The sequence below is a fragment of the Aspergillus karnatakaensis genome (genome assembly GCF_047715665.1).
Source record: "Aspergillus karnatakaensis strain CBS 102800 unplaced genomic scaffold BJY04scaffold_3, whole genome shotgun sequence".
NCBI classification, from domain to species: Eukaryota; Fungi; Ascomycota; class Eurotiomycetes; order Eurotiales; family Aspergillaceae; genus Aspergillus; species Aspergillus karnatakaensis.
The window spans coordinates 332,471-358,946 of NW_027395715.1; the positions used below are offsets into that span (position 1 = coordinate 332,471).

At 50.5% G+C, this 26,476-nt stretch overlaps 9 protein-coding genes across 9 annotated transcripts; 4 read left to right on the top strand and 5 right to left on the bottom strand.

Moving 5' to 3' along the window:
- The first annotated feature begins 2,442 nt into the window (after window positions 1-2,442).
- ssdA (mRNA-binding translational repressor SSD1) lies at window positions 2,443-7,893 on the top strand. Its single transcript, XM_073720985.1, has 6 exons — window positions 2,443-2,661; window positions 2,938-3,213; window positions 3,268-5,885; window positions 5,998-6,357; window positions 6,413-7,416; window positions 7,473-7,893. The coding sequence occupies exons 2-6, from the start codon at window positions 3,117-3,119 to the stop codon at window positions 7,510-7,512; spliced, it is 4,119 nt and encodes a 1,372-aa protein (XP_073576344.1). The 5' UTR covers window positions 2,443-2,661; window positions 2,938-3,116; the 3' UTR covers window positions 7,513-7,893.
- Window positions 7,894-8,273: 380 nt separating this feature from the next.
- BJY04DRAFT_213293 (putative ubiquitin conjugating enzyme E2) lies at window positions 8,274-10,183 on the bottom strand (the record flags this gene model as incomplete). The annotated part of the gene is made up of 3 exons (XM_073714841.1): window positions 8,274-9,317; window positions 9,389-9,712; window positions 10,178-10,183. 3 exons carry the CDS (start codon window positions 10,181-10,183, stop codon window positions 8,274-8,276), a joined length of 1,374 nt encoding a protein of 457 aa, XP_073576345.1.
- Window positions 10,184-10,404: 221 nt separating this feature from the next.
- BJY04DRAFT_74372 (putative GPI anchored protein) lies at window positions 10,405-11,254 on the bottom strand. Its single transcript, XM_073720984.1, has 2 exons — window positions 11,095-11,254; window positions 10,405-11,037 (listed from the first exon to the last, which is right to left on the bottom strand). Exons 1-2 carry the CDS (start codon window positions 11,155-11,157, stop codon window positions 10,537-10,539), a joined length of 564 nt encoding a protein of 187 aa, XP_073576346.1. The 5' UTR covers window positions 11,158-11,254; the 3' UTR covers window positions 10,405-10,536.
- A 1,981-nt stretch (window positions 11,255-13,235) lies between these two features.
- Window positions 13,236-13,888, bottom strand: BJY04DRAFT_177837 (membrane magnesium transporter family protein). The gene is made up of 2 exons (XM_073709648.1): window positions 13,729-13,888; window positions 13,236-13,617 (listed from the first exon to the last, which is right to left on the bottom strand). Exons 1-2 carry the CDS (start codon window positions 13,782-13,784, stop codon window positions 13,341-13,343), a joined length of 333 nt encoding a protein of 110 aa, XP_073576347.1. The 5' UTR covers window positions 13,785-13,888; the 3' UTR covers window positions 13,236-13,340.
- Window positions 13,889-14,194: 306 nt separating this feature from the next.
- BJY04DRAFT_213296 (uncharacterized protein) lies at window positions 14,195-15,917 on the bottom strand (the record flags this gene model as incomplete). The annotated part of the gene is made up of 2 exons (XM_073714842.1): window positions 14,195-15,630; window positions 15,695-15,917. 2 exons carry the CDS (start codon window positions 15,915-15,917, stop codon window positions 14,195-14,197), a joined length of 1,659 nt encoding a protein of 552 aa, XP_073576348.1.
- Window positions 15,918-16,780: 863 nt separating this feature from the next.
- BJY04DRAFT_213297 (P-loop containing nucleoside triphosphate hydrolase protein) lies at window positions 16,781-18,369 on the top strand (the record flags this gene model as incomplete). Its single annotated transcript, XM_073714843.1, has 3 exons — window positions 16,781-16,800; window positions 16,852-16,973; window positions 17,042-18,369. 3 exons carry the CDS (start codon window positions 16,781-16,783, stop codon window positions 18,367-18,369), a joined length of 1,470 nt encoding a protein of 489 aa, XP_073576349.1.
- Window positions 18,350-19,874, bottom strand: BJY04DRAFT_177843 (translation elongation factor 1 subunit beta). Its single transcript, XM_073709649.1, has 5 exons — window positions 19,684-19,874; window positions 19,585-19,624; window positions 18,942-19,321; window positions 18,679-18,887; window positions 18,350-18,623 (listed from the first exon to the last, which is right to left on the bottom strand). The coding sequence occupies exons 1-5, from the start codon at window positions 19,721-19,723 to the stop codon at window positions 18,603-18,605; spliced, it is 690 nt and encodes a 229-aa protein (XP_073576350.1). The 5' UTR covers window positions 19,724-19,874; the 3' UTR covers window positions 18,350-18,602.
- Window positions 19,875-20,019: 145 nt separating this feature from the next.
- On the top strand, window positions 20,020-22,687 carry hsp78 (chaperone ATPase HSP78). The gene has a single exon (XM_073709650.1). The coding sequence runs from the start codon at window positions 20,093-20,095 to the stop codon at window positions 22,487-22,489; it is 2,397 nt and encodes a 798-aa protein (XP_073576351.1). The 5' UTR covers window positions 20,020-20,092; the 3' UTR covers window positions 22,490-22,687.
- Window positions 22,688-22,995: 308 nt separating this feature from the next.
- Window positions 22,996-26,453, top strand: BJY04DRAFT_213300 (MutS family protein MSH5; the record flags this gene model as incomplete). Its single annotated transcript, XM_073714844.1, has 17 exons — window positions 22,996-23,113; window positions 23,165-23,254; window positions 23,305-23,680; window positions 23,739-24,138; window positions 24,190-24,267; window positions 24,316-24,375; window positions 24,429-24,783; window positions 24,837-24,933; window positions 24,982-25,071; window positions 25,119-25,308; window positions 25,358-25,392; window positions 25,450-25,531; window positions 25,578-25,689; window positions 25,760-25,961; window positions 26,012-26,050; window positions 26,113-26,251; window positions 26,313-26,453. The coding sequence occupies 17 exons, from the start codon at window positions 22,996-22,998 to the stop codon at window positions 26,451-26,453; spliced, it is 2,604 nt and encodes an 867-aa protein (XP_073576352.1).
- Window positions 26,454-26,476: the final 23 nt, after the last annotated feature.

The window sequence follows — 26,476 nt, forward strand, 5'->3', positions numbered from 1 at the left end:
ACCTGTAAACCTCAACTCCACAAGTTTCACTCTGGGCCACAATCGGGAAACATGCGCCCCCCACTGCCCTGTTCTAGAAGAGCACAATTCGCATCTCTGCAAAGCCAGATCATACAGGATAAGAGTCGATTGGTAAAGTTGTGGTTTATTCGTTCAATCCCCCGCACATTCTACCTCTTCTCGAGATCGTGCCTTCCCCATATACATCACAGTCCGTGATTGATGCCACAATTGGGTTCTGGCGCGACCGAGGGCGCGAACCGGTCTTGATTCGCAAGGGAAATCAAAAGGTTCGTTACCGGGAAGTTGGCGTGGGCATTGCTCCGAGAGGCGATTCGTCTGATTGATGAAGACATTGTATTTCTTGAAAAGCTGGACAAGATTATGGAAAACAGTATGGGGCCGCGATGGGCGTATGTAGGGCTTTTCACGAGCTTCTCATCGGCGGTGATTTAGGGGGGTTGAAGGGTCTTTTGGAGAACGTTGGGGATCGGTACGGGCATGCTGGAATGATGCGGGGAAGGTAGATATCGGTGGAGATTGGCAACGGAAGGTTTTTTCTCAAGCGCAAGAAGCATACAAGGAGATGGGTTTTGGTGAAAGCGACCGAGGGATGATAAGGCTTCTGAAAGTAGTGACAGCAGAAAAGAAACCTCATAACTAGCTCTTAATCAAGTGATTGCCATGGGAATCGAGCTTGATGCTATAAAGAGCTAGCATGGAAGGATCCTTGGTTCAGGACGGGGTTCCGTGCTTCTTTACATCATGACCGCTCATCATGAGATCCCTTCATCCTAGCTTTGCACTTGACTCCTGCAGTAGATGGAGTTATGGCCGGAAAAAAAAAGGAGAGTCAATTGAGCAATTCCATTCGTTCACCAGATTCTTCCTTGACCTCACGAGAGAGGTCGTAAAAGCGAGACATGGCTCGGTCTCAGGTTGAGGATCTGTCCAGAGCTCCAGTGGGTCTGCCAGGCTGCCTGCGAACGACCCAAGAACCGAGCCCCTTTTAAGTCTAGCAGCTTCAACGATTGACCGTTGTTTCTTCAGGGAACAATTGAAAATGTCGTGCGCATGTGGCCTGTCACAGCCGGTACTAGCAGCTCAATAGTCGTTACTGCATATTGAACCTCAAGGCTCAATCAGGTCTTGAGCGCTGAGACGCAAGCTGTTTGATAACCGGACGATCAGTTAGTTGCCTCTGAAGATCCCAAGCACCTTACTTGTTCAGTAAGAACCCGTGCTGCACACTGATGAAATGATAACCTGGAACTTTTCTCATCATACCCAACGGGGTCGCCAACGATGGTCAACAACGGTAGTGGTAGAAAATGATCCAGACATGGAGCTGTCAAGCGAACCATAGACCAGGCTGACACTGGGCTAGTGACAAGTTAGACTCCTTTCGTAGCTCCGGCAAAAGAGAGTCTTGTCGTAGGTTCGCACACGAGAGTCTCCAGTCGAAGAACTCCTAGAAGAACAGGTTCTCCGCCAGCAGCTGTCAGTTCCCCGCATCAAGGAGAATCCGAGGATTCGGTGGTGGTTGTTGATAAAGTGTAAAGCCACCAAGAATGATGATGGCGACAGTGATGTCTCTCGTGCGTGATTTGTTCATATGGTAGTCATTATTAGGTCGATTGTGTCCAATTAGTATCAGTAAGTCCCTGGCCACTAAGTCAATGGGCTCCTCCTGAAGCTCCTCCATCCCCAACTCCATCTCCATCTGCCCTTTTCTTTTTCCTCCTCCTCTTCCTCTATTCTTTCATCCCCTCCTCTGGTCATCTTTCTCCTCCTCTTCTTCTTAGATTCTCTCTCTCTCTCTCTCTCTCTTCCTTCCTCTTCCACTCCCACTCCCTCCTTTGACCAACCCCTCCTTCTTTGCCTCATCCCCACCTCCAGTACTGGGCCACTCCTTAGTTCAGCCAACGGAATCGTGTTATTCTTATCATTATTACTTGTCCTTCTCTTTCTGCGTGGTCAGATCGTCTGCGCCTTCTGCTCTACCGAAAGACACGAGACAGCAATTATCACTACCAAAGCTTGATTCTCTAGACAGACGGCAGCTCAAGCCCGAATTGCCCCCTTTTCTCGTCTCTCTCTGGCTCCAACCATTTGTGGGACTCGGATTCCTCCTTGCAATTCCGACGTCACGGAATAGAATTTTTCATCTTCAAAAGGCAAAAAAAGAGCAAAACGCATTGTTCAAACTCTGCAACCAAGTTTTAAGCGGTGGGTTTTGTTGAGGTCAAGGTTTGAGGTTGGTTGGTCTGATTTGTATGGCAGTTGGGGGCAACCGATAGCTTCCCAGTTACCCGCTTACTGTCGCCAACTGGAGAGTTCGAGAGTTCCCCTCTCCTCCACTACTCTCTCCCAGTCCTTCCAGCTTCATCCTCCCCATCACTCTTTGCTGTCCTTCTTTGCTGAGGCCTCCCCTCGCAACTCATCACTTCGTGTTTTCTGCTTTTCCGTGTGAATTCGTCTTTGTCGTTAATAGTGCTTTTTTTTGTTTCGACTCAACGGTCATTGCCGCCCGCTTTTCCTCTCGAGTGCGAAGTTGACTCCGTGCAAAAGGGGAAGAGAACCAACGGTTGTTAACCACCTGAAAAGGGGACACAAGACGTCATACAGCGAATCTGCTCAACTCAAGCAATCGTTCTGAAGGTATGTGCATCTGTGCGATCAGCATACCTCGGCCCTATTTGGAGCTGCTCTCCTTCCTCCATCCTCATCCCGCTCCCCTCAGTTCCTTCCTTCTTCCATCCTTCCGTCACCTTGCTCTTCGCTCTCGTAGGGCAATCGCTTCCTTCGTTTGCTAGCCATGCTACTCTTCACTTGTTTCCTTCCCCTATTCGAGGCGTTCGATGCTTGTCCAAGCCCATCCGTGCATTTTGCTCGCACCTATTCTACAGTAACTAATCTGTCGCTCTCCTTATCCAGCATACTTCAGATCCGCCTTTCGTTGTCGCATTACGATTCCCGGTCGGCCTCGCCTGTCGAACAAAGCTCAACGATTGCCCTTCAAGACTTCCGACGCTCTCTCATCGCTAGTCTGGATCGCTCCCTCCCAGCATTCTACAATCCTACAGTAATAATCCACTCTCTTTGTCCTTCACAAGATGGATCAACAGAACCAATCCGGCGTCCCCGGACCAGCTGGACGCAAGCTCCATATCGCCCATAGGCGGAGCCCGTCCGAGCTTACTCCTCTCATGAGTATGTTTTTCGGTGCCTTTACAATGCTGCAGATGGCTGACGGTGGTTAAACAGTGGAACAATTGGCGATCCAGCAACAAATTGAAATGCTTCAGCAGCAACAACAGCAGATTGCAGCCACACATCAACAGTATGTCAACATGGGCTTGTTGCAGCCACAGCAACTCGGTCAGGTATCCGGTTTCTCTCCCTCTATGCAAGGTGGCAACGCGTCTCTAGGCGGCGTTTCCCCGCAGCAACTCGGTGCCTTCCAATTTCCCCAGGTTGGACAACAACAGCTCGGTGTCCCAAACAACCAATCGAACCAACACTCTCACCGCCGTAACCAGTCGGCCCTCCCGGGCTTCGGCATGGGCCCACCTCCGGCGCCATCCTCGGGAGCTTCGGGTTATACCGATTACAGTCAACAGCAACAGGGCAACCACCAGAAGAATGAAACCCCTGGGCATGGTCGCGGCCGTGGTGGCCCTCCCGGTGGCGGTGGTCATCAGCGGCGTCACTCCCTTGCGCTACCTGAAGCTAAGAAAGCCGCAGAGCTCGCTCAGCAGAAAAGGGCCGCGTCCGGATTCCAATTCCCTGCTCCCTCCGGTGATTCGTCCGAGCCTGCATCCGCTACCGAGGACAAGACTACCCCGAACATATCACAACCTCCACAAGGATTGGGTCTTCACCGTGCCGGAAATATCAGAGCCGGCTCTCATGGGCGCAGTCAATCCATGGCCGTCGGCGGCAACCGTGGTTCTATCTCGGGTCGCGGTCCTGGCGGCTTTCAATTCCCAGCGAATGATGGAACAGCGGGCTCGGAGAACCAGCGCCGTGGCAGTCAACCCGCTCATGCACGGACACCTTCGAGGAACTTTGACGGTAACTGGCGGCAGCCCAACAATCAGGGTCAAGGCCAGGATCAGTCAAAGGGCCTTGGACAGCAGAACACGGGTGGTTTCCAGCCCGGACATCGTGCGCGTGCGTCGATGAACCAATCCATTGGCTCTATCGGTCAATTTCAGTATCCCGGCCAGCCTCAGCTCATCCAACTACCCCAGGGGCAGGTGGTCATGGCTCCACCTCAAATGTTCGGCGGAGCCCAGCAACTTAACCCGCTGCAGCTCGCCCAACTGCAGGCCTTGCAGCAGAATGGCCAGCTCAACAATCAGGGACTTGGACTACAAGCTAGTCAGCACGCCCCTCAGCCGTTGTCTGCTCAGCAAACGCAGCAACAGCAACAGCAACAGCGAAAAACTTTATTCACTCCCTATCTTCCCCAGGCGAACCTTCCAGCCCTATTGAGCAACGGTCAACTCGTTGCTGGTATTCTCAGGGTTAACAAGAAGAACCGTTCCGATGCCTACGTCACCACCACTGATCTGGATGCCGATATCTTCATCTGCGGTAGCAAAGATCGAAACCGTGCCCTCGAGGGCGATTACGTGGCTATTGAGCTTCTCGATGTCGACGAAGTCTGGTCTCAGAAGAGAGAAAAGGAAGAGAAGAAGAAACGCAAGGACATCACCGATGCCAGGTCCAACAGCAATGCTGGCGGTGACAAGCTTTCCCGCTCTGACTCCAATGGTGACCGTCAAGAGATTGGCCCTGATGGTAGCATCCGCCGCCGTGGCAGTCTTCGACAGCGTCCCACTCAGAAGAAGAACGATGATGTGGAGGTTGAGGGTCAAAGTCTTCTTTTGGTTGAGGAAGATGAAATCAGTGATGAGCAGAAGCCTCTTTATGCTGGTCACGTTGTCGCCGTCATCGAGCGTATTGCGGGACAGATGTTTTCGGGAACCCTTGGTCTTCTCCGTCCCAGCAGCCAAGCAACCAAGGAGAAGCAGGAAGCTGAACGCCTTGCCAGAGATGGTGCTCACGGTCGTCACCAGGATCGTCAGCAAGACAAGCCGAAGATCGTTTGGTTTAAACCCACCGATAAGCGTGTTCCGTTGATTGCTATCCCTACAGAACAAGCTCCGCGTGATTTTGTTGAGAAGCACCAAGACTATGCTAATCGCATTTTCGTCGCTTGCATCAAGAGATGGCCCATTACCTCTCTGCATCCTTTCGGAACGCTCGTCGAGCAGTTGGGAGAGATGGGTGATCTGAGAGTCGAGACCGAAGCACTCCTTCGCGACAATAACTTTGGCTCCGACGAGTTTACTGATGCTGTCTTGAAGAGTATCGGCTGGGATAACTGGTCGGTTGCTAGCGAGGATCTCTCTTCTCGCCGGGACTTCCGCGATGAAACTACATTCACCGTTGAACCTAGCGGCACGAAGGAGCTCGACAATGCCTACCATTTCAAAACTCTTCCTGACGGAAAGGTGGAGATTGGTATCCACGTTACTGATATCGCCAACTTTGTCAAGGCAAACTCCTTGGTTGATCGCGAGGCCAAGAAACGTGGTACTGCCGTCTATCTTGTTGACCGACTGGTGAAGCTGCTACCTCCTCGTATTGCAACTGAGCTGTGTGCTTTGCTCCCAGGCGAAGAGCGCTTGACCGTCAGTGTCGTCTTTAAGGCTCACCCAGAAACGGGTGCTGTTGATGATGATGTCTGGATCGGCAAGAGTGTAATCAAGAGCGCAGGCAGTCTCAGTTACGATGAGGTTGAAGCTGTGTTCAAGGGCACACCTAACGGTCCTGTGTCGGGCATTGCTGTTGACACCCTTCGCGGATTGCAAGTAAGCATTTTCCACCCTTAATTTTTTTTTTTTTTTTTTTTTTTTTTTTTTTTTTTTTTTTTTTTTTTTTTTTATCTTTCTAGTTTTCGGCTGCTAATCATTCATGTAACAGCGCGCTGCTTCCAAGTTCCGCGAAGCACGACTTGGGAACCGGGTCTCTCAGATCCCTCCTCTCCGTCTCCTCCATTCTCTAGATGACGAAAATGTGCCGGTCGAGAACAATATCTTCGACTCTTCCACCGTCCGTGAGCTCGTTGAAGAATTGAGCTTCAAGGCGAACTTCCTCGTCGCCCGCAAGTTGGTCACAGCTCTACCCGACAAGGCCTTCCTCCGCCGCCAGCTGTCGCCAAATGGCCGTCGCCTTCACTCCTTTGTAGACCGTATGAACAGACTCGGATTCGGACTCGACGAATCTAGCAGTGGAAGCCTGCAGAGCAGTTTGTGCAAAGTTCAGGACGATGATTTGCGTAAGGTTAGTTGCTCACTTCAGCCAATTAGAGAAAAAGCCCTCTTCTAACGGACCACAGGGAATGGAGACAATCCTGGTGAAAGCCATGCAGCGTGCCAAATACTATGTTGCCGGCAGCTTGCAAGACGAGCAACGCCATCACTACACCCTCAACCTTCCCGTGTACACACATTTCACTAACCCTCTGCGTCGTTATGCGGACATCGTCGTCCATCGCCAATTGGAAGTCGCTTTATCTGACGGTGCTATCGAGTTCACGGATGACCTTGAGTCTCTCAACAAGACCGCCGATCTCTGTAACAACAAGAAAGACTCTGCTCACAATGCTCAAGAACAAAGCGTTCATATTGAGGCCTGCCGCAACATGGACAAAATACGCCAGGAGCGTGGTGGTGATTTGATCAGCGAGGGTATCGTTATCAGTGTCTACGAATCCGCATTCGATGTCCTCATTCCGGAATACGGCTTTGAGAAGCGTGTCCACTGCGATCAGCTCCCACTCAAGAAGGCTGAGTTCCGCAAGGATTCTCGAGTTTTGGAGTTGTACTGGGAGAAGGGGGTGCCATCTTCGGCGTACATTCCAGAAGATGAGCGTCCCAAGCCCGCCAACTCGCGTGCTGCCCAAGCTGCTGCTGCCGCCAGGGAAGCAGAGGCCGCTCGTGAGCGCGCTCGAGAAAGGGACGAAGCTCTACGCAAGCAGACTGAAACCGGAACCATGTCCGCTGACGATGTGGATGCTCTCTTTGATGACGACGACGATGTTTCCGAAGTCACGGAGATGGCAGCCGGTGTGTCACTGAACTCTGCCGACCGCTCAACTCAGAGCATGCCACCATCACCCACTCGCAATGGCCACGCGCCACAGGCTCCTCACCGCACCCTTTCTGACCCCAAGATCGCCTCCAGCGTTGCTGATGCTCCCGAGGCCAAGCTGCTGACAAACAAGGAGAGGTATCTCAGCCTTTTCAAGCTCAGAGAAGAAGGAGGAGAGTACATCCAAGATGTCACCGAGATGACCCGCGTACCTATCATCTTGAAGACCGACTTGAGCAAGAGTCCTCCGTAAGTTATTCAAATGTTTCTTGATGGCCGGGAGTGCATCGACTAACTTTCCATAGTTGCCTCACTATCCGTTCGGTCAACCCCTATGCACTGTAGAGGGCCAGTTATATCTTCGTCCTTTCCGTTACTTCAAAGTACAAATTCTCATCTACTCGACTGAAATTTGGGCTTTCGCAGCGATGACTCAGGCTGTAGAAGTCGATCTTATCGTTGGCGGCCGCCCCTTTTTTCCATCAAGTATCACTGCTTTAATCAGTCTAGCGTACTGTTTGTTCTTTGCTTTTATAATATTGGAGCCTCTTAGCTCAAGCTGATGGATCGGGTGTCTTGAGTTCTATCGCCGGTCTCAGGGTGTATACGAGGACAAGCGCCTGGGCGATACTCTATTTATACTGTTGCCTCTCAAGAGGCTTACGCGAAGCTTGATTTTTCAGACTATAAGGGGTTGACGAGTTGAGAAAGCAGCGGTGCTGCTACTATTTATTGGTGGAAGTGGTTCGAATATGGGATGTTAGGAAAATTGTACTCATCTTAGATAATCGCATAAGTTAGCTATCTTTACGAAATGGCCGCACATTTACGGAGTATTCTTGTTACAATTTGGTACCTCAACCATCTCTGCGTGAGCAGGAATTGGAATTTCTGAAGCAACTGAGGCAAAACATATGTGACGCCAATGATGCGTATTATACAACACTATCCCAACCCATGCTACGCACTTAGGACCAACTTTTCAAGTCAAAAACCGATTCCCTATCCAGCCCGATCCAGTCCAATTCCCTCAAAACGCCCGCCAACGTAGCGTAGTCAAAATAACGCCCTAATATCCTTCACCTATGCTCATAGCCAAATTTCAATCACAGTCGCCGAATCCCAATCCTCGGCTTCACCTTCTTCCCATTCGAACTCGAGACCTTGCGTGGTCCCATGACTGGTTTTTGGAGGAGATTCGGATTCAAGTTCGAAGTCTTCGCTAATGTGGATGTTGCCGATGTAAGAAGGGCGAGACGGTGCGCGGGGGAGGGGTATTGGTGTGACTTTTGTGTGGCATAGGGGTTGAGAGTTGAGGATGATGATGATGATGAAGAAGACGAGTATGAATTCTCCCTTCCATACCCATGGCCATATCCATTAGCACGATCCACCGGTGCGTCTTCGTAGATCGTCACACCGATATCAAGCTCAAGATCTTCTCTTAGTCGACCTAGGTTCTGCGGGGGTGGTGCTTTTTTGGAAATAGAGAGCTTTGGTGATTTCCGCTGGGGAGAGGAATCTCTGCTGTGGTATTCCCGGATTGGGGTTGTGTGTTTTGTGTTTGCTGCGATGTTGCGCTCGGACGCTGTCATGCCGTCCGCTGTATTCATGTCCATATCTACTTCCATATCGTCTGGATCCAAGGAGGGAAACCGGTCTATATCCATCGAGGGTGTGAGGACAGAGAGGGGCCGTTTGCCGTGGGCATTTTTGCGTGGACTTAGTGGAGGTGCAAGTTTAACAGGGGAGGGGGAGAGAGTAGGGTCGTTTTCTTTGGAGGCTGTGGCTGGGTTTTCATTTTCGTCGTCGGAAAGAGGTTCGAGGCGGTTGTTTTCGGAGTCCTCCGAAGGGATTTCTTTTCGGGTTGTGGGCTTCTTTTTCATCATTACAGATTGGACTCTTGTTCCTTTTCGAGAGCGGAGGGAGCGCGATTGATCTTCCTGTTCGGGGATGGTGGTGTTGGCGTCCTCGCCTCGCGTTTTGGCTTCCATTACTTCGGTTCGCATTTCAATGGGAATAGGGGCGTGTATTGAGGTCATCAATTTGGCTTGACGGGCGAAGGCATCGTAGTTCTCTTGCAGCAGCGCACCGGCAGTCGAGTTCAGCGCGGAGTCCGGGTTCGGATAGATAAGCAGACACGAGATTGTCTGAAAGAGGCAGACGCAACGTTAGAACTCCCTCACCAAACGCTTTTCTCTCAACGACAGTAGCCACTCACAATCAGCACATCCTTCAACGTCAACGTCGCTTTCCAATCTCTCTTCAGCGTATCCACGCAAACCGCCCCCGTCGACTCCTCCACATTCGGATGCCATATCCGCGTCCTGAACGTCGCCTTTGGCGGGCTCTTGGGGTAGTCTTCCGGTAATTTCAGGTGCAATCGCCACAGGCCTTGTGAGTAGGGTGTGCCTTGTGGACCAGCCAGCAAGGTCGTAAGCTGCGTGATGTCGTCCGAGGAGTCTTCGGGAGGAAAGAGGTAATTTGGGGGCAGCTCTTCATGCAGGGCGGCATGGTCTGCTGCGAGACGGCGCAGCTTGGAGACCTAAATGCGAGGTGGAAAGTTAGTGGAATGCATGCATTGGGATGTGCAGGGGTTAGATCGAACCATATTGTTCTCGATTCGGGATTTATCCAAGAAAGTCGTTACTCAAGTTACGAGATGGTGGATATGCGGAGGTTTCAGTTCGTCCGGGTGTAGCTCCGGGACAAGGAATCTTAAGAGAGCTTGGTGTATCCAAGCTAATCCAATATTATTATTGGTATACTAAGATGGCGAAGCTCCAAAAAAGCTATTGGTGACGATCGAGGTTCGAATTGGAATTCGGCTCCGTGGCGTTGCTCAGACCGACGGGATGTTGTTTTGATGATGTTGGACACAGCAACGCTAGCTTCGATCTCCCGACGCGTCTTACACGTGACCTCTCGCGTGTCTCGCGTTTTAGGAAGTGTAATTGATTCTAGCTCTATACCTCAAGACCTGTCGATTTCCCGAAATCGCCCACCCTACACGCATATGATGTGTTCAAATTTTATAATCGACAGTCTATGTGTCACAGCAAAGACTCAAGTTTTAAGGTGTCAAAGAACAGGTCTTCTTTATTAAAAAAAAACTCTATATGCGCCGTGTGGTTTGTTTCAGGCAAACATCAACAGGGTCGAAGAAAAGGCTCAAGCTCAAAACAGATTAGGTAGTACAAATGCACCTTCCCAGCGATCGCAGTATTTCCATGTGCTTCATTACATATTTCCCGTCACTCAAATCGAGCAGGAATCCCGAGTTAGATCGGTTAGCATTCCGATGGCATTCCAGCCTTGGAAGTTAAGCTTGAAACCTGCGGGTTCAGCAAGATTGTCGTTCATACACGCTTAAAGGAAAGCAGCAAGGGCAGCACCAGCCAGACCAGCTCCTAGGAGAGGGCCGGCGGTGGGGAGTGCGAAAGCACCATTGTCGGAGTTGGTCTCCTCACTCTCATCAGCGGAGGTGGTCCGCGTGCTGGTCTCAGTCTCAGTTTCCGTCTCTGTTGAGTCGGTCTCGGTGGAGGTTGTGGTGGACCTGGTGGTAGTGGCGGTGGTGGAAGGGCTCGTGGTGAAGCTAGAGGAGCCGGGGGTGGGTTGAGGTGTCTCGGGAGGGATGACCGGCTGAGAGGTTGTGACAGTGGCGATTTCAGTCTCGCTTCCAGTAGTCTCAGCGTCGGTCTCAGTAGCGGTCTCGGTAGCAGTGTCGAGATCGTCGGAGTCAGTGGGTGTCTCAATGGCAGTATCAGTGGGAGTTTCGATAGCTGTGTCGATGACTGTGTCGGTAGCAGTAGGCTCCAAGCCAGAATCCACTTGAGTCTCGAGACCTGTCTCAGTGGCGTCGGTGGTGGCCTGGGGTATATTGTTAGATCAGGTTCGAGTATACACTGGACGAGGCAAGCTTACAACAGGGTCAATCGACTGAGCAGCAACAAGGGCCGTGAAGGCAAGGAAGAGGATGGAGGCACGCATTTTGATGTGTAGGTTGGTGAAAGCTAAACCGTGAACTGTTGCAACAGGTATGGGTATAGGGCAAAGGCAGCAAGGTGATAGTAAACGAGTGTGTTTGTAGTGTGGAAACCAGAACCTCGACACAGGGAAAGGAGACCTATTTTATATCCAACGCCCACCGGATCGGCCACGACTCAAATGACATGTGCAGGGAGATCACAAAAATAGTAAAACGGGGGTATGCAAACAAGCACCTTGAGATCCATGTCTTACCACCATTAGTCCAGCCATCAGCCCTGTCTGCAACTTCCAGTGGCAGTTTCTCCTAGTGGCGATCTCCACCAACCTCAGGATGAATCTGAGACCCGCTTGGGGCATGATCGGCCGACTTGTTTCTCATTGATCGAGGCAGGCAATGTGAGTCTGGACTCTCTCCGAGCTGAATGGTGGGCACATCTGTACAGCCACCGAAACTGCTGGAATGGCCTGCAAATCTCGTATTCTTAGCAACAGGAATTCGACTCCAGAATTATTTCACAGTCAGATCGCGATCACATTGACAGCTTGAGCCCCTTCAGTTACGAAGGAGTCGGTTGTGCCGGCCGAAGTTGGAGGGTGGTTGCGTATGCTTTCTTTCTATTTTTGGTCGGCCGACGCCTCAGCAACACAGCACCGCCAGCTGGTCAATCAATACTTCGCCTCTAGATGCACTGGAGCCTGAAAACCCGGGCTTTCTGCTTTCTTTTCTTCTTCTTTGTTCTCTTGCCTGATGAATCTCGCTCTAGAAGTTCCAGCCACCTTCATCTTTGTTCTTCCAGGCAACCAGAGATCCCCGCGAAAGCACCATAATCCCGCCGCTGCCTGTACACCACCCAGCCAAATAATTCTCTTATTGCGTAACACTCTTACGAATCTTAGCTTCCAGTTTGTCATATGTGAACTGCTCCCGACGACAATGTACGAACCCTTGGAGTCGGAGTCCCTGCTTCCAGCCCCCTCCCTCTATCTACCTATCTGCCTTTCTACGGCCCTTCAGTCCCACTATCCTCACTGACACAAAGTCATACAAACCAAAAGCAAATCCCGAATCACGCAAGACAAGGTCATAACATAGAATAATCCGTAGATACGTACGTCCACATCCCTCCAAAAGGGTTTCCAGGCGGAATGTTATGTTTCAAGTACACGTATGCCCCCATCCTGACCCGAGACATGTCTCAAGGCCCAGATCATTCTACAGTAAGGTACAACACACCAGTCACAGAAAGGGAGGCGGCGGCCAGATCATCGATCGATCAAATAGTGAGGCACTGAAATTTGCTCGTGTGCGTAGGCCAATATTAAGGGTTTCTTTTGTTTTTCATGCAAGGGATTCGGTGCGTGATATTGATCGATGTTGGAGTGGGAGGTGGGGCGATTCGAGCCTGAGGTTTGCTCGGCTCATATTGCTTTGCTCTATGCTTGAGGATCAGAATCAGGACTACAGTGGGGTTGTTGATGTGGTTGTTCGGCAGTCAATTTACAATTTATATGTAGGTGAGACGCAGTGTTTGTGAAACGAGGCCTCAATTTGAGGTGCTGTATGCGTCATCTTGGGCCAATGATGTTGTTGGGTTTGTGTAGCTCCTTGCTGGGATGGGCGATGTGCTTGATGCTCGATGTAGTCCCTTTTTGTTATATACATGATGGTGCCTCCTTGAGATTAGATGTATGCACTGGTTTGAGGACGGGGTCTAGACTCTAGAGCTGATTCTAGGGCTGGTTATCGGGTCCCTCAACGACTAAGGGTCCATACCACCAAGATCATTACAGGCATTAAGGGAGAGGGATATAACGGAGCCAACCTCACCTCAGCCTTGCTGTCTACTTGAACAGCAAGCTCGGATGCATAGCCCTGCCGAAGACAGAACCTGGACAGGAGCACAAGAGCAAGAGACACCGACACGACCGCTTTGCAGAGCCATGGCTTTCAATCCAAGGTTGTGCACTTCCCGGTGCTAGGGATACAACTCCTTGACCGTATTGAAGGCACATATCGCTCTCAAGTCCCTCTGTAGAACCCCAACACTCCAGACCCCCTCATCCAATCCCCCACCCACTCAACCCTTCACAGGCGCACCAGCACCAGCACCCTCCCTCATCCAATCCGCAAACTCCTTCCTCTTCGCCTGTACAATCCCCCAGTCAGCCACACACATCCACAATCACTTTCCCTTCGCCCCCTCAACCTTGGTAGAACTCACCTTAACATCCCAAAAACTATACCTCTGCTCCAGCCTCGCATAAGGATTCCTCTCGTCGCCCTCGGCCTCGACCTCCTTCGCCCACTCACTCCAACTCACAGGCTTCAGTTTCTCCGCGCCAAGCACTAACCCCGTTGTAACAATCACCATCGAAACAAGCGCCTCGATGACGATGTCTTGCGGGAGGGCCGTCGAGGAGGAAGTGTAGAGGACTGTGTGTTCGTGGGCGGAGTAGCCGCTATAATCCAAAAGAGTCAATTGTTAGCCGTCTGTTTCGTCCAGGAGAAGTTAAGGTCATGGGATTTGGGATTTGGGATGTGGGTAGGTTGGGTTAGGTTGGGGAGCGTACGCATGAGCGAGCAAGACGAGCCCGAAGAGAGTGATTATACGGGTGATGAAAGCCATGATGGTATTGCGTGGATGAGGGTAGAGCCTCTCAAGTTCTTGAATTGCTTCGACCTGTCCTCTGGAAGTGGCGCCGATGATCCGGAGGGAAGCTTAGCTGGGGAGATGTTGATGATGATGAGCTAAGCCGCTTTGGGTCGTCACGTGTTTGTGTCAGGATAGTATGCGCTCCATACTATGTGTGTTGTGCAACGTAAATTCATTGTACTTCGTAGTAATCGGACCAGAGATTTAAGTCGATTACGCCTGCAGGCTTACGACAGCACATAGCCGGAAGCGGGATTGTCTGTTTATTCTGACTAACAGGCCTGCGAGGCCTGATTACCACTGCTCTATCAAGTAGTTGACTTTGAAACCAATAGCTTCAAGATGGGTGAACCGGCATAGATTCATAAGACTGTCTACCTAGCTCAATAATTATACCTATAGCTACTGGGCCTCGTATAGTGCTCACGCTTGAGCGTAACCAGATCCCTCCCATGTTGATAAGCCTCAATATGTTCAAACAGGTCATCACGGATGGAAAAATACTCTCCACATGTTAAACAAGTGTTCCGCGCTTTCTGCGCGTATTTGCTGGTACTGCTGGTATATCCCTGACTTTCTGTCTTCCTTGCTTTGGCTTGGGCTCTTTCTTTCGTCTGAAGGTCCTGGATTTGTTGCGTCAGGTTCGCGATTGACCTTTCGTACTGGCTCTTTTCGGCTGCTCGCTCGGCAGCAAGTGACTTTGTGAGGTTGGCGAGCGAGCTTTCATATTGGCTCTTCTCTGCACTGCGTTCGGCTTTGAGTTTGGATGACAGGTTGGCGAGTGAGCTCTCGTACTGGCTCTTCGCGCTTCGTTCGGCATCGATCTTTTGTGTCAATCTCGCAATGGAGTTCTCGTACCTGTTTTTCTCTGCGGCTCGATCGGCGTCGAGCTTTTTCGTCAGGTTCGCCATTGATGCTTCGTATTGATTCTTCTCTGCGGATCGTTCGGCCCGTGTCTCTTGGATGTGTGTAAGGAATTGGCTGCGTATGCGGTCGACCTCTTGTTGGTATTTCTCCTGTTCCTCTTTCTGTCTCTGGAGGACTTCCTGCAGCTGCCTTATCTTCTCCTCGTGCATCTTCTCCATGCTAACCCTAAGGTCCTGCATTTGGTCGTCCCTTCGCCGGAGTTCCTCCCTTTGTCTGTCTTGTTCTTGACGCAGGAACTCGAACATTTCTTTATCGCGAGCGGCTAGAGCTTCCTTCATGTCTTCTTCTCGCTCCTTCATCTCTGCTTGCATCTTTTCCCGCTCTTTGACAAATTCGCTCTGTAGCTCCTGTCCGGCTGCCGTTTGGTCGAGGTCTTTCCCTGAGTCGACCATCTCCGTTTGGATAGCTAGCTCCGTCTCATCTGGTGGGCTCTCGGTGTATCCCGGGACGAAGTCTGCCAACACCCACAGGGCCGACTCGTTGGTATTCATGTGCCTTCGGACCTCTGCGCCCCGTTCAATGAAGAAGCCCCAGAACTGCTCTGTGGTCTGCAGGGTCTGCTCGCGGCGCTCTCCATCCTGATCGTCTGTCTTCTCCCAGAAAGTTGTAACGAAGCGGATGTTCTTGATCCCATTTGGCCCGCAGAGTCGCTTGAACATGACCAGATTTTTCTGCGCACAGCCGCCCATTCGATTGTCGGAGATGCGATGTAGGTATAATATCCCTGTCAATCGAATCTTTTGCTGATATGTCTGTGTCAGCCAGGTGGCAATCTCCTTCAGGATATCAGTGTCCTTGCGGTTCGTATCATCAAATCCGGGGGTGTCGACTAGGTAGACGTTGGCGTATGGTAGAAAATAGTTGCATCTGTGGACCCGGACTTCTTGTGTACCTATTTTGAACGCATTAGCATGCTCCCAATGTCGACGAATTAGCATGCCAAATCCTTGACTTACATGATTCTAGGGCTCCCGGCGCGCTAATGATAACTTCCTCCTCCGTGCAATGTGAGATGAAGGTACTCTTGCCTGCGCCCGTCATACCCATGACTGCGATGAAGATATCCTTCGAGCTTGGTTCAAAGGACGGCGGGTGCTCCTCTAGGTATCCCCCTGGTAAGTCCTGGGGCTGGCCCGGCAGGATTTCCGCCGGGTGCTCTGCGAAAGCTGTTACGGTCATTGTACGGTTCAAGAAGCGCTAGAAGGCCTGCTAAGTTGAATGGTTTTGTGATCAGCTGGGGATTGACCAGCAGATCCTGATCAGCAATTGGAAAGGGTAGATGTGAATCGAGATGTTTTTGTCAGGTCACTTTGGAGCGGATCGAAAAGCCTCGCCTGCTTCGCGGTCAGCGCGATAAAAAATATAAAGAATTGAATGACAACTCATATACTCAGCCACTATTTATCGACCAGACCTCTCTAAATATGGCCTGGCTTGCGTCCATAGTGTGATACTCATGTTGCCATTTCCATGTTTTTTGTTGGAGAAGCTCGACTTCAGCCTTTCGCGTGGCTCGGCGACGACTAGATAGATGATACTGCAGCAAGAGCGGATGCATTAGAACCACTCAAAGTCCAGAACGGTGCTGATCCAAGGAGGCTGTATCCGACGAGACTGCTGACCCCTCCATATTCTGTATTATTCACTGGTCTTCTATCTTTAGTGAGGGGTGTGGTGGAGCTTCAGCCTTTCGCTCGCCTTGGCTCCAGGACTAAAACGTTCGGATCGCAGAGTCACCATAGAGACTCGAGAGTTTGTCGCGGACTCATGGGCTGCGCAGGATCGCCCCCACCAGCCGTGATCATGAGGAAAGCGCTAAATGGCCCCGAGGGCGCAAAGATGGAGATTCCGTAGCAATTTTCATCCTTTCTGCTGCGCAATTATCGTGATTCCAGCCCGTCTCGACCGTGTCGACATTACATAGGGCTATCAACGCCTCCAAAAAAAAAAGCTGTGCCTCGGAGCGCACGAAGAAGTGTGCGAGCGTGGCCCCAGCACATTATCATACATTCGTCGAGAGGGAAACTTGATATTGTGTCACAATGGGCGGCGAAAATATACTGTAAGATAAAACCATGGTTTCTCTTTTCGGTCAGTGCTAAACCTGGACCAGACGCAAGTCATCTGCCGATGACATGGTGGTGCTAGTTATGGGTATAACTGGTGTTGGAAAAAGTACCTTTATATCGAAACTTATCGGCGAAGATATCGGTATCGGTCATGATCTAACGTCTTGTGAGTCGCAGACAGAACCTAGTGGTTACTGGAAATTTTTGCTGACCAAAGTCACTTTCGCAACGTAGACACGAAAGGAGTCGGGATCCACAGTATGGCCTTGGAAGACAGACTCGTCTACCTCATCGACACTCCCGGGTTCAACGATACCTGGCGCTCGGATACAGAGATCTTGAAAGAAATCTCCTTTATCCTCTCACAGATATATAGAAAGGGGATGAAGCTGGCTGGTATCCTCTATCTCCACCGCATCTCAGATAACAGAGTCTCAGGATCCACGATGAAGAATATAGACCTGCTCGAGAAGATGTGCGGCCGAGAGGCGTTATCACGGGTCTTCCTAGTTACCACAATGTGGGAGTGGACGCAAAATGGGCGACTAAGCCATCAAGAGGCGACGACGCGGGAATTCAAGTTGGCTGCTACTTCCGAATTTTGGGGCAGGCTTTGCGAGCATGGTAGTCAGGTCAGACGTTGGCCGGGAGACAGGCAGTCCGCCTACTCGCTCATTAAGGAGCTCGCTGCTCTGAACGATAGACGTGGGCTGGTTACCCAAATCCAGAGAGAGCTGGTCGATGAAGGGAAGTCACTGATAGATACTGCGGCGGGCCGGGAATTGTCGAAAGGGTATACTCGCAACGAGCAAAAGTGCGTCGCAGAACTGGAATCGCTCAGACAGTATGATTCATATGACACAGGACTGAGGAGTGGATTGTCGGAGCTGCAAAATGAGATACGCGAGATGCACTATGCCCAAGGCGAACTCCAGGTATCTATCCAGAGCATCCTTGCCGAGCGAGAGCAAGTGTACGACCAGATTCTGGCCCAAATGCAGGCCGATATTCAGCAGCTTTCAGCGGAAAACGAAGTGGGCCGGCGAAAATGTCTGAATTTGGAGGCCGAGATGCAGGAAAATGCGCTGCTAATGGAGGAGCAACAGAGAGAATGGGAGCGGCAGCGATTAGCACTTGCTAGAGAAGCTCAGGCACGAAGACGTCGGAGCCAGAGCATAGAGCGAGAGTACTATCGAATTGAGCAGGAGGAGCAAGACTTCAAGCACCAGATCGAGGAGGTAGAAAAGGACAACGAAGAAGAATACATGGAAGCTGGTGAGCGGGTGGAAAAGACCAGGAAGAGAGAGATCTTGAAGCGTAACTTGATCCCGTTCCTGGGGATCCTCGGAGGCACAGGCCTGACTATTGCGGGAGCTGTGACTGGCATGATCCCGCTGATAGGCGCAGGTGTAGGCATAGGCTTTTCTGGCGCTTCCAGTTTGCAGCTCTCACGAAAGAACAAAGAGAAGGCGGGACGAGAGACATGGCCTGCGCATGGGGCGCTGGGAGCTTCTACTGATTACCTGCTCGGGAATAATTCCTCAAATAGCACGCATACATAGATTTGAGTCCAGCAAGGGATGTCTTTGAACAATCTAAGACTACATCAGATCCAGCTGAATCACACGAAGAGTGCAGGTTGAATGGTGGGTATAAAGTTGTTTTTATATCATAAGAACCGGGTTTCTTCCCCAGTTGCATTCTAGGCATTCAAGTTCATGACAAGTGTATTTCCTTTGATACCATCAAAAAGTCATCATCACTCCATTGATTTCATTAGACATGGACATTCCAATTACAGCTTCTGCATAGCAACCTATAGGGGAGTTAGAGACCTAGCCACCTTGCATACACAAAGAAGGTGAACTTACGACATCGGTGGACTGGACGTGGTCCTCGTCCTCCTCGATTTCCTGCTGGAGCTCATCGATGGAGATCTTCTCATCCTCGACGACAAGGTTGATCTGGAGCTTCTTGATACCGAAACCGACAGCGACGAGCTTGGAGGCACCCCAGACGAGGCCGTCCTTCTCAATGGCGCGGACGTTAGCCTCCAACTCCTGGAGGTTGGTCTCATCATCTAGAGAATAGGTTAGCAATGCGCGGTCTCAAGAGTTAATGTTCGATGACTCACCCCAAGGCTTGACCTCCATGGTGACAATGGACTTGGCGGCGGGCTTGGGGCCCTTAGCCTCCTTCTTCTTCTTGTACTCAGCAAGACGAGCTTCACGCTCCTTGGCGGCCTCTGCATCTTCCTCCTCGTCGTCACTGCCGAAGAGATCCATGTCGTCATCCTCCTCAGCAGCGGGCTTGTCCTTGGGGTTGGTGGGGAGCTCAGCACCCTCGGGGCCGTAGGCAGTGAACTCCTTGGAGGCATCACCAGGGAGGCTGGAGAACTCGGCCTCGTAGGAGGCAATGTGCTTGTACCAGCGAGCAACGTTGGGGTACTTCTCAGCGTCAGGGGCGCTGGAGAAGGCCTTGAAGCTCACGACATCGGCCTGAGAGGGCTCATGGCTTTATATAAGTTAGTCAAGATGCGACTTGAAGTTTGAAGGGAAACTGAGCGCAAAAGACAAAAAAAATCTCGAAGTCAAGAATTCCAAGTGATCAGAAACACGATTTCTCGCAATTGTTGTCTAGTCATGCAGCGGGGTCTTAAGCCGCCTCATAAACACGGACCAATCTGTTTTCATCATACAAACAAGGAAGCTCGCGATATAACAGGGGAATCGAAGTAGAAGGATTGCGTAGAGTGTCTGAAAGGTGGCATGTCTTACCCAACAACGTAGCTCCGAGAAGCAAAGAAGGTGTTGGCAACTGAGGGGTAGCGGATTAGTGAGTGAAAAGGGGACCAAAGAAAACACTCGAGGACATACTGGTAAGGCCAGCGTCAGAAACGAAGTCGGTGAAACCCATTGTGAAATATGATGTGGTTATAAGAAGAAAAAAGGGTGGTGTTGAGAGAAAGAGAGGAGAAAAGAGGGAGAGAAATAGGAGGGGAAAATGTGTTCAGAAGTAATTTTTCGCGGATGGGCCCAATTGTGATTTTTGACGGCTCCTAGCTGCACGTGATCTGGAGGCCGATGGAGCTTGGCTGCCCAGCGTATTCCCTGGTTGAGAGCTTCCGCCACTCATCGTCGCCGCTGCTGTGGAGCGTTCGAGAAGAATCGCGATCATTTCAATGGCTGTCTATTAAAGCTTCGTGTCGGCCCTGCTGCGATGCCGGCTTAAAGAGTGATTTTTGTCATAGGATTCTTTGCCTTGCAATACATTGTGTCCACTACCATGGCGTCAAGGTTGCAGCTCGGCCGCGGTTCATTGCTGCGAACATCAACCTTTACTCCTTCGACCCGACTACTACGGCCTCAAACAAATTCACGATTTTTACCTCGCGCACGGTTACCTTCCTCCTCGATCAAGAACATCGCCCCTCTAATCAGCACACCTATCCGAAATTATGCCACTGGGCGACCGCATCCTCCTGGGGGAACGCATCGGATGAACCTTGGCGGCGAACCGGAAAAGCCGGCGTTGGAACTATATGGCGTTGATTTGACAACCAAAGCAAAGGCGGGAAAATTAGATCCAGTCATAGGAAGGGATGCAGAAATCCATCGGACCATCCAGGTTTTGTCGCGACGCACGAAGAACAACCCGGTTCTTATTGGAGCTGCGGGTACTGGAAAGACAGCCGTCCTCGAAGGGCTGGCGCAAAGGATTGTGCAGGGCGATGTGCCGGAAAGCATTAAGGGCAAACGGGTCATCTCGTTGGATCTCGGATCGCTCATCGCTGGAGCTAAGTTCAGAGGAGACTTTGAAGAGCGCCTGAAAAAGGTTCTCAAAGAGGTTGAAGAGGCCCAAGGTGGCGTTATTCTTTTCATCGACGAACTCCATACTCTACTCGGGTTAGGAAAGGCAGAAGGCAGCATTGATGCTAGTAACTTGTTGAAGCCGGCACTATCACGAGGGGAACTCCAATGTTGCGGCGCCACTACTCTGAACGAGTACCGACTGATTGAAAAAGATGTTGCTTTGGCACGGCGGTTCCAGCCTATTCAAGTTGGGGAGCCTTCGGTTGCGGCCACTATTTCGATTCTACGTGGTATCAAAGATAAATATGAGGTTCACCACGGTGTGCGAATCACGGACGGTGCCCTAGTCGCGGCCGCAACCTACAGCAATCGGTATATTACCGATCGATTCCTACCGGATAAGGCCATCGACCTTGTGGATGAAGCAGCATCGGCTCTACGCCTGCAGCAGGAATCAAAGCCAGATGTGATCCGTGAATTGGACCGCAATATCACCACTATTCAGATCGAGCTTGAGTCTCTTCGCAAGGAAACCGACATTAGCAGTCGCGAGAGGCGTGAGAAGCTTCAGCAGGACTTGCAGTCCAAGCAGGAGGAAGCAAGGAAATTGACAGAGGTCTGGGAGAAGGAGAAGTCCGAGATCGAAAACCTTAAGCGCACAAAGGAAGAGCTAGAGCGTGCTCGGTTCGAACTAGAGCAGGCCCAAAGAGAGGGTAACTTTGCCAAGGCAGGAGAACTGCGGTACTCTAGGATTCCAGAACTGGAGGAGAAATTACCCAAGGAAGGTGAAGAACAGGCCGATCCTCAGGCGAATCTTATTCATGACTCGGTTACACCCGATGATATTGGGGCGGTGGTCTCTCGGACGACCGGCATACCGGTCAGTAAGCTCATGGCCGGAGAAGTCGAAAAATTAATTCACATGGAGGACACGCTCAGGAAGTCTGTCCGCGGACAGGATGAGGCACTGTCTGCCGTCGCAAATGCAGTCCGCATGCAAAGAGCAGGACTCAGTGGAGAGAACCGACCACTCGCTTCATTCATGTTCCTTGGACCTACAGGTGTTGGTAAGACTGAGCTTTGCAAGAAAATGGCCGAATTTCTTTTCTCCACCGAGAGTGCCGTTGTTCGCTTTGACATGAGCGAATTCCAAGAAAAGCATACCATCAGTCGGTTGATCGGCTCGCCTGCTGGATATGTCGGCTACGATGATGCTGGTCAGCTCACCGAAGCAGTGAGGCGGAAGCCTTACGCTGTTCTCTTGTTCGATGAATTCGAGAAAGCTCACCGTGATATCTCTGCCCTTTTACTTCAGGTCCTCGATGAGGGCTTCCTCACTGATGCGCAGGGCCACAAAGTCGACTTCCGGAACACTCTCATTGTTCTCACCTCCAACCTCGGCGCCGATATCCTAGTCGGTGCCAACCCTATCCATTCCGATAAGAACTCTGGACAAGAAGACCTTGCGCCGGAGACTAAGAAAGCTGTTTTGGATGTTGTTCAGGGAGCCTACGCACCTGAGTTCCTCAACCGTATCGATGAGTTCATCATCTTCAAGAGACTTTCAAAGGAGGCTCTGAGGGATATCGTCAACATCAGGATAAAGGAATTGCAGGCCAGACTCGATGATCGACGCATGATACTCCAAGTTGACGACGAAATCAAAGATTGGCTTTGTGAAAGAGGCTATGATCCTAGATTTGGCGCTCGGCCTCTCAATCGCCTGATATCGAAGGAAATTGGCAACCGACTGGCGGACAAGATTATTCGTGGTGAAGTCACTTCCGGGCAGACGGCCCGTGTCAGTTTCAATGACACTAAGGATGGTCTTGAAGTTTCGGCGATTCCAGTGAGCGAAGTTGCTCAATGATATTGTATGAATTCTGTTGGCGTATAGGGCCTTGGAGTCTTTTATGATGGCGGGAATTGGATACCTCGCTCTTTGTATCATGTTGTATAATAGCTACCTCGCTCCTGTATAGTACATTAATATCTCGTTCAAGCCTTAGTTACTTGTACATAATGAACGAAATGAACCACGACCAACACCATGTGATTTGAAACACCCAGCAATCTACATCCCGTACTCTCTCTCTCTCAAGACCTCTGCTACCGGTAGCATTCAGCCTTCAAGATTATCACCAAGTACCGATGGAATCGACGACTAGAGGTCTGAGAACAGCATTTCACTCTCCAGCCCCAGGGAGTAACCTGCGAAACACCTCAGCTTTAAGCCACAATGGTCCACTATCCACTCCGCTAATCTCTCAGCAAACGTCAAGATCTAGACAAGCTCGTTCTACCACTGCGGTCAATGTCACCGAAAATGCAAATCTTGTTGAACAGTCTGCAGATGACGAGCTCGACCAGATCATCATGGCAATAGACATGAAGGACGCCGGCACGGTTGGCTGTTCCTACTATTCCGCTCAGGAGGAAAGGCTCTATTTGATGGGAGACATACGCCAAGCGAACACCGAGGTTATGGATACTCGTACGCTATTATTCTTTAGATGTCTGCTAGCCACCACTGACCTGTTGGCAGTGGTTCTTCAGGTCAATCCGACGATACTCCTCACCTCACCTCGAATTGATCACTTCAAACACGACGGGCAACACTCCGAGCAAGAACATGGTGGGCTAGATGAACTGGTGACTCTCTCCTGTCTATATTGACTCAATCAGATGCCCGACCATACCTCCCTTACCAGCTCGATGTGCGGCCATCTCAGGAGTTTAATCCTGCACATGCAAAGAACAAGCTGGTGGCATTGGATATCTCAACCAAGCATGAGGATCGCTTCAAGTTTCTAGTACCCCATAACGGGCTCGTCGATACCGACCAGCTGGACACAGCAAATGTGGACTTCACATTGCAGGAAGGAAGACACTTGCACATAGCCAGCTATCTTGATCTGGAGAACAAGGTGACGCTCGGTTGCGCTGGAGCTATCCTCACTTACCTGCAGCGACGAAGGTCTTCCGACATGGTGGCTGAAGGTACAGCTTCAGGACTGTACCAAGTGACATCTTTTGAGATGGCTACTCTTAATGGCACTATGTGAGTGTGATACATGGCTCTTTAAGACACTATGAATGTTAATGGCGCGGTACTGTAGGTTTGTGAACGCAAGAACACTATCGGCACTCCAAATAGTCGAATCCGAAAGTCATCCTAGCATGGTCAATGGCGGGCCTGGTAAAAGATCATCTTCTTCCAAAGAAGGCCTCTCTGTATATGGGCTCTTCCAACGATACGCATGCACTCCGCAGGGGAAACAGAGACTGCGACAGATATTTCTCCGGCCTTCGGTCCAACTCAATGTCATTCAGGAACGACAGGCATTCATAAGCGTCTATCTCCAACCGGATAACTACAACCCTCTGAACAAGATGGTGAAAGCTCTGAGGCATATCAAGAATCTTCGACCGGTGATGATCAACCTACAGAAAGGAATCAGTACGGGCAGTGGGAAGATCTCAGGCTTCAAGACGACTGTTTGGGCCACATTCTTAGCGGTATGTCGTCGGGAGTTCAATCAGGCGATGAGTTTCTGACTGGCCTGGCAGTTTGCATTTTATGGTATTGATGTTCACGATGCGCTGAAGGAAACTGCTGGTGGACATGGTTTGATTCTATACAACAAGGTGACATGCCCGCCACACCTTTTCTGGTCCTAACTAATGTCGTTACAGGCTCTTCACGGTCTAGAAGAAGCCCAGTTTCATAGAATTGGAAGAATGATTCAGGAAGTGGTGAGTGTATATGAAGTACCGTACCATGTGTGTACTATGTTAACGAGCCCCAGGTCGATATCGACAGTTCAGACGAGCAAGGCCGAACCGTTGTTCGACCAGGGCTCGACAGAGAACTTGACAAAATGAAAGACAGTTACGACGGCCTGAATAGCTTACTGAAGCAAGTTGCTATAGAAATTGCGACGACCATCCCGGCGAGCTTTGACATTGACGTAAACGTTATATACTTTCCTCAGCTAGGTTTCAATATAGCTATACCTCTTACCAACGCGGGAGAGGCAGCATATACGGGATCCGACGAGGGGTGGGAGCTGATTTTCATCACAGAGAATCGTGCATACTTCAAGGACTTCAGAATGAGAGAGATGGATGAGAAACTTGGTGACATATATGGTTTAGTATGCGGTATGTGTTCGGTTTAAGCTTCTCTTACCATTTTACTCACTGTATCAATTCAGAGAAGGAAATTGAGATCGTATACGATCTAGCGCAGCGAGTCCTCCAATACGAAAAGGCTCTCATAGAGGCCTCCGATGTCTGTGGAGAAATTGATAGGTGGGCTTTCAGATTACTATGCAAGAGCTAAGGCTGACCCAGCTATAGCTTGCTCGCCATGGCCCAAGCAGTAACCTCCTACAATCTGGTCCGTCCGAAAATCACGGAAGACAATATGATCAATATCAAAGGGGGCCGGTAAGTAATATTTGTAAGCCCACTTCACCCCAATTAACCCTTCAAAGACACATGCTCCAGGAAATGACCGTATCCTCGTATGTCCTGAATGATACCTTCTTGGTCGGAGGCAAACTGGACGCCCAAACAGCGAACTACTCTCGCCACGCTCCAGAGGCTTTGCGAACCGGGTCCAGCCCAAGCATGCTACTGTTGACGGGGCCAAACTACTCAGGCAAGAGCGTTTACATGAAACAGGTGTGCATCTCGAATTGCTTACCAAAACCCTAACTGACAATCGCCTGAGGTTGCTTTGATCATCTATCTGGCGCAGACAGGGAGGTAGGCGAACGATACTGCTTCAGGAGTTTTAATAACAGCCCAGCTTATGAATCACAGCTTTGTTCCAGCGGAAAGCGCAGAGATTGGTATCGTTGATAAGATCCTAGTCAAGTCCAATTCCCAGGACAGTGTTTCCCAGGTACGAACCCATTCGCACGGCTCACCCTTTCTCTAATCAAAAATAGATTCAAAGCACCTTCATGAACGACCTCCAACAAATCTCCTTTGACCTCAAGCATCTAACAGGCCGCAGCCTTCTTTTAATCGACGAATTTGGAAAAGGAACCAGTGAGAACGGTACGTTCAGAATCTCTATCCCCACAGCCAATAATACTTCTCTAATCGGATACCAATTATGCATACATAGACGGCATCGGGCTAGCATGTGGAATCCTCGAACACCTTCTCAGACTCGAAGACGCACCTAAGGTCATCGCTGCCACACATTTCCACGAAATCCTCGAGAACGAGTTCCTTCGTGTCAGACCTCGGCTGCAGCTAGGTCATATGGAGGTTAGGGTTTGTGAGGAGTCAAGGGAGGTAGATGAGCAGATTACTTATCTTTATAAGTTTGTCTAGGCTCTCAGCTTGAGGGCACGATTGTATTGACAAAGTGTAGCTTCCGTATTGGCCGGAGCACGCAAAGTTTCGGGACGATGTGTGTCGCCCCTTATCCTATCCGCCCTCAGGGCCATTCATGCCAGGACTGATGCTCAGCAGTTGCGCTGCAATGAACGGAATCAACCAGGCGATCGTGGACCGCGCGAACAAGCTCGCGACTCTTTCTGCTCGGGGCGAGAATTTGATTGCGGCTTGTGCGGTGCTTTCGCGGGAGGAGATACAAGCGCTGCAGGATGCGGTATGTTTCTGCCTCCATGTTGGATTTTTCAAACTGTAGACTGATTTTGATTCTTGATTAGGATGAGCTGGCGAGGAGGTTTTTGGCCATGGATTTATCTGAGAGGTGTGAGAGTGCGAATGTAAGAAGGATACTGGAGGGAATGTTTGAGGCGTCGATGGTTGCGGAATATATATCTACGGACCCTCCATCGGAGATTTGACAGAGACTGAGTTTCCTTTTGTT

Excerpts from the sequence above, each read along its gene's own strand:
- BJY04DRAFT_74372 (XM_073720984.1), bottom strand. The coding sequence starts at position 11,157 with ATGCGTGCCTCCATCCTCTTCCTTGCCTTCACGGCCCTTGTTGCTGCT. Across the intron at positions 11,038-11,094 it reads CTGCTCAGTCGATTGACCCT|GCCACCACCGACGCCACTGA; the intron begins GTTGTAAGCTTG and ends AATATACCCCAG.
- BJY04DRAFT_177837 (XM_073709648.1), bottom strand. The coding sequence starts at position 13,784 with ATGGCTTTCATCACCCGTATAATCACTCTCTTCGGGCTCGTCTTGCTC. Across the intron at positions 13,618-13,728 it reads CTCGTCTTGCTCGCTCATGC|CGGCTACTCCGCCCACGAAC; the intron begins GTACGCTCCCCA and ends TTTGGATTATAG.
- BJY04DRAFT_177843 (XM_073709649.1), bottom strand. The coding sequence starts at position 19,723 with ATGGGTTTCACCGACTTCGTTTCTGACGCTGGCCTTACCA. Across the intron at positions 19,625-19,683 it reads TTCTGACGCTGGCCTTACCA|TTGCCAACACCTTCTTTGCT; the intron begins GTATGTCCTCGA and ends GCTACCCCTCAG. Across the intron at positions 19,322-19,584 it reads TCTCGGAGCTACGTTGTTGG|CCATGAGCCCTCTCAGGCCG; the intron begins GTAAGACATGCC and ends ACTTATATAAAG.
- ssdA (XM_073720985.1), top strand. The coding sequence starts at position 3,117 with ATGGATCAACAGAACCAATCCGGCGTCCCCGGACCAGCTGGACGCAAG. Across the intron at positions 3,214-3,267 it reads CGAGCTTACTCCTCTCATGA|TGGAACAATTGGCGATCCAG; the intron begins GTATGTTTTTCG and ends GTGGTTAAACAG. Across the intron at positions 7,417-7,472 it reads GACTTGAGCAAGAGTCCTCC|TTGCCTCACTATCCGTTCGG; the intron begins GTAAGTTATTCA and ends AACTTTCCATAG.
- hsp78 (XM_073709650.1), top strand. The coding sequence starts at position 20,093 with ATGGCGTCAAGGTTGCAGCTCGGCCGCGGTTCATTGCTGCGAACATCA.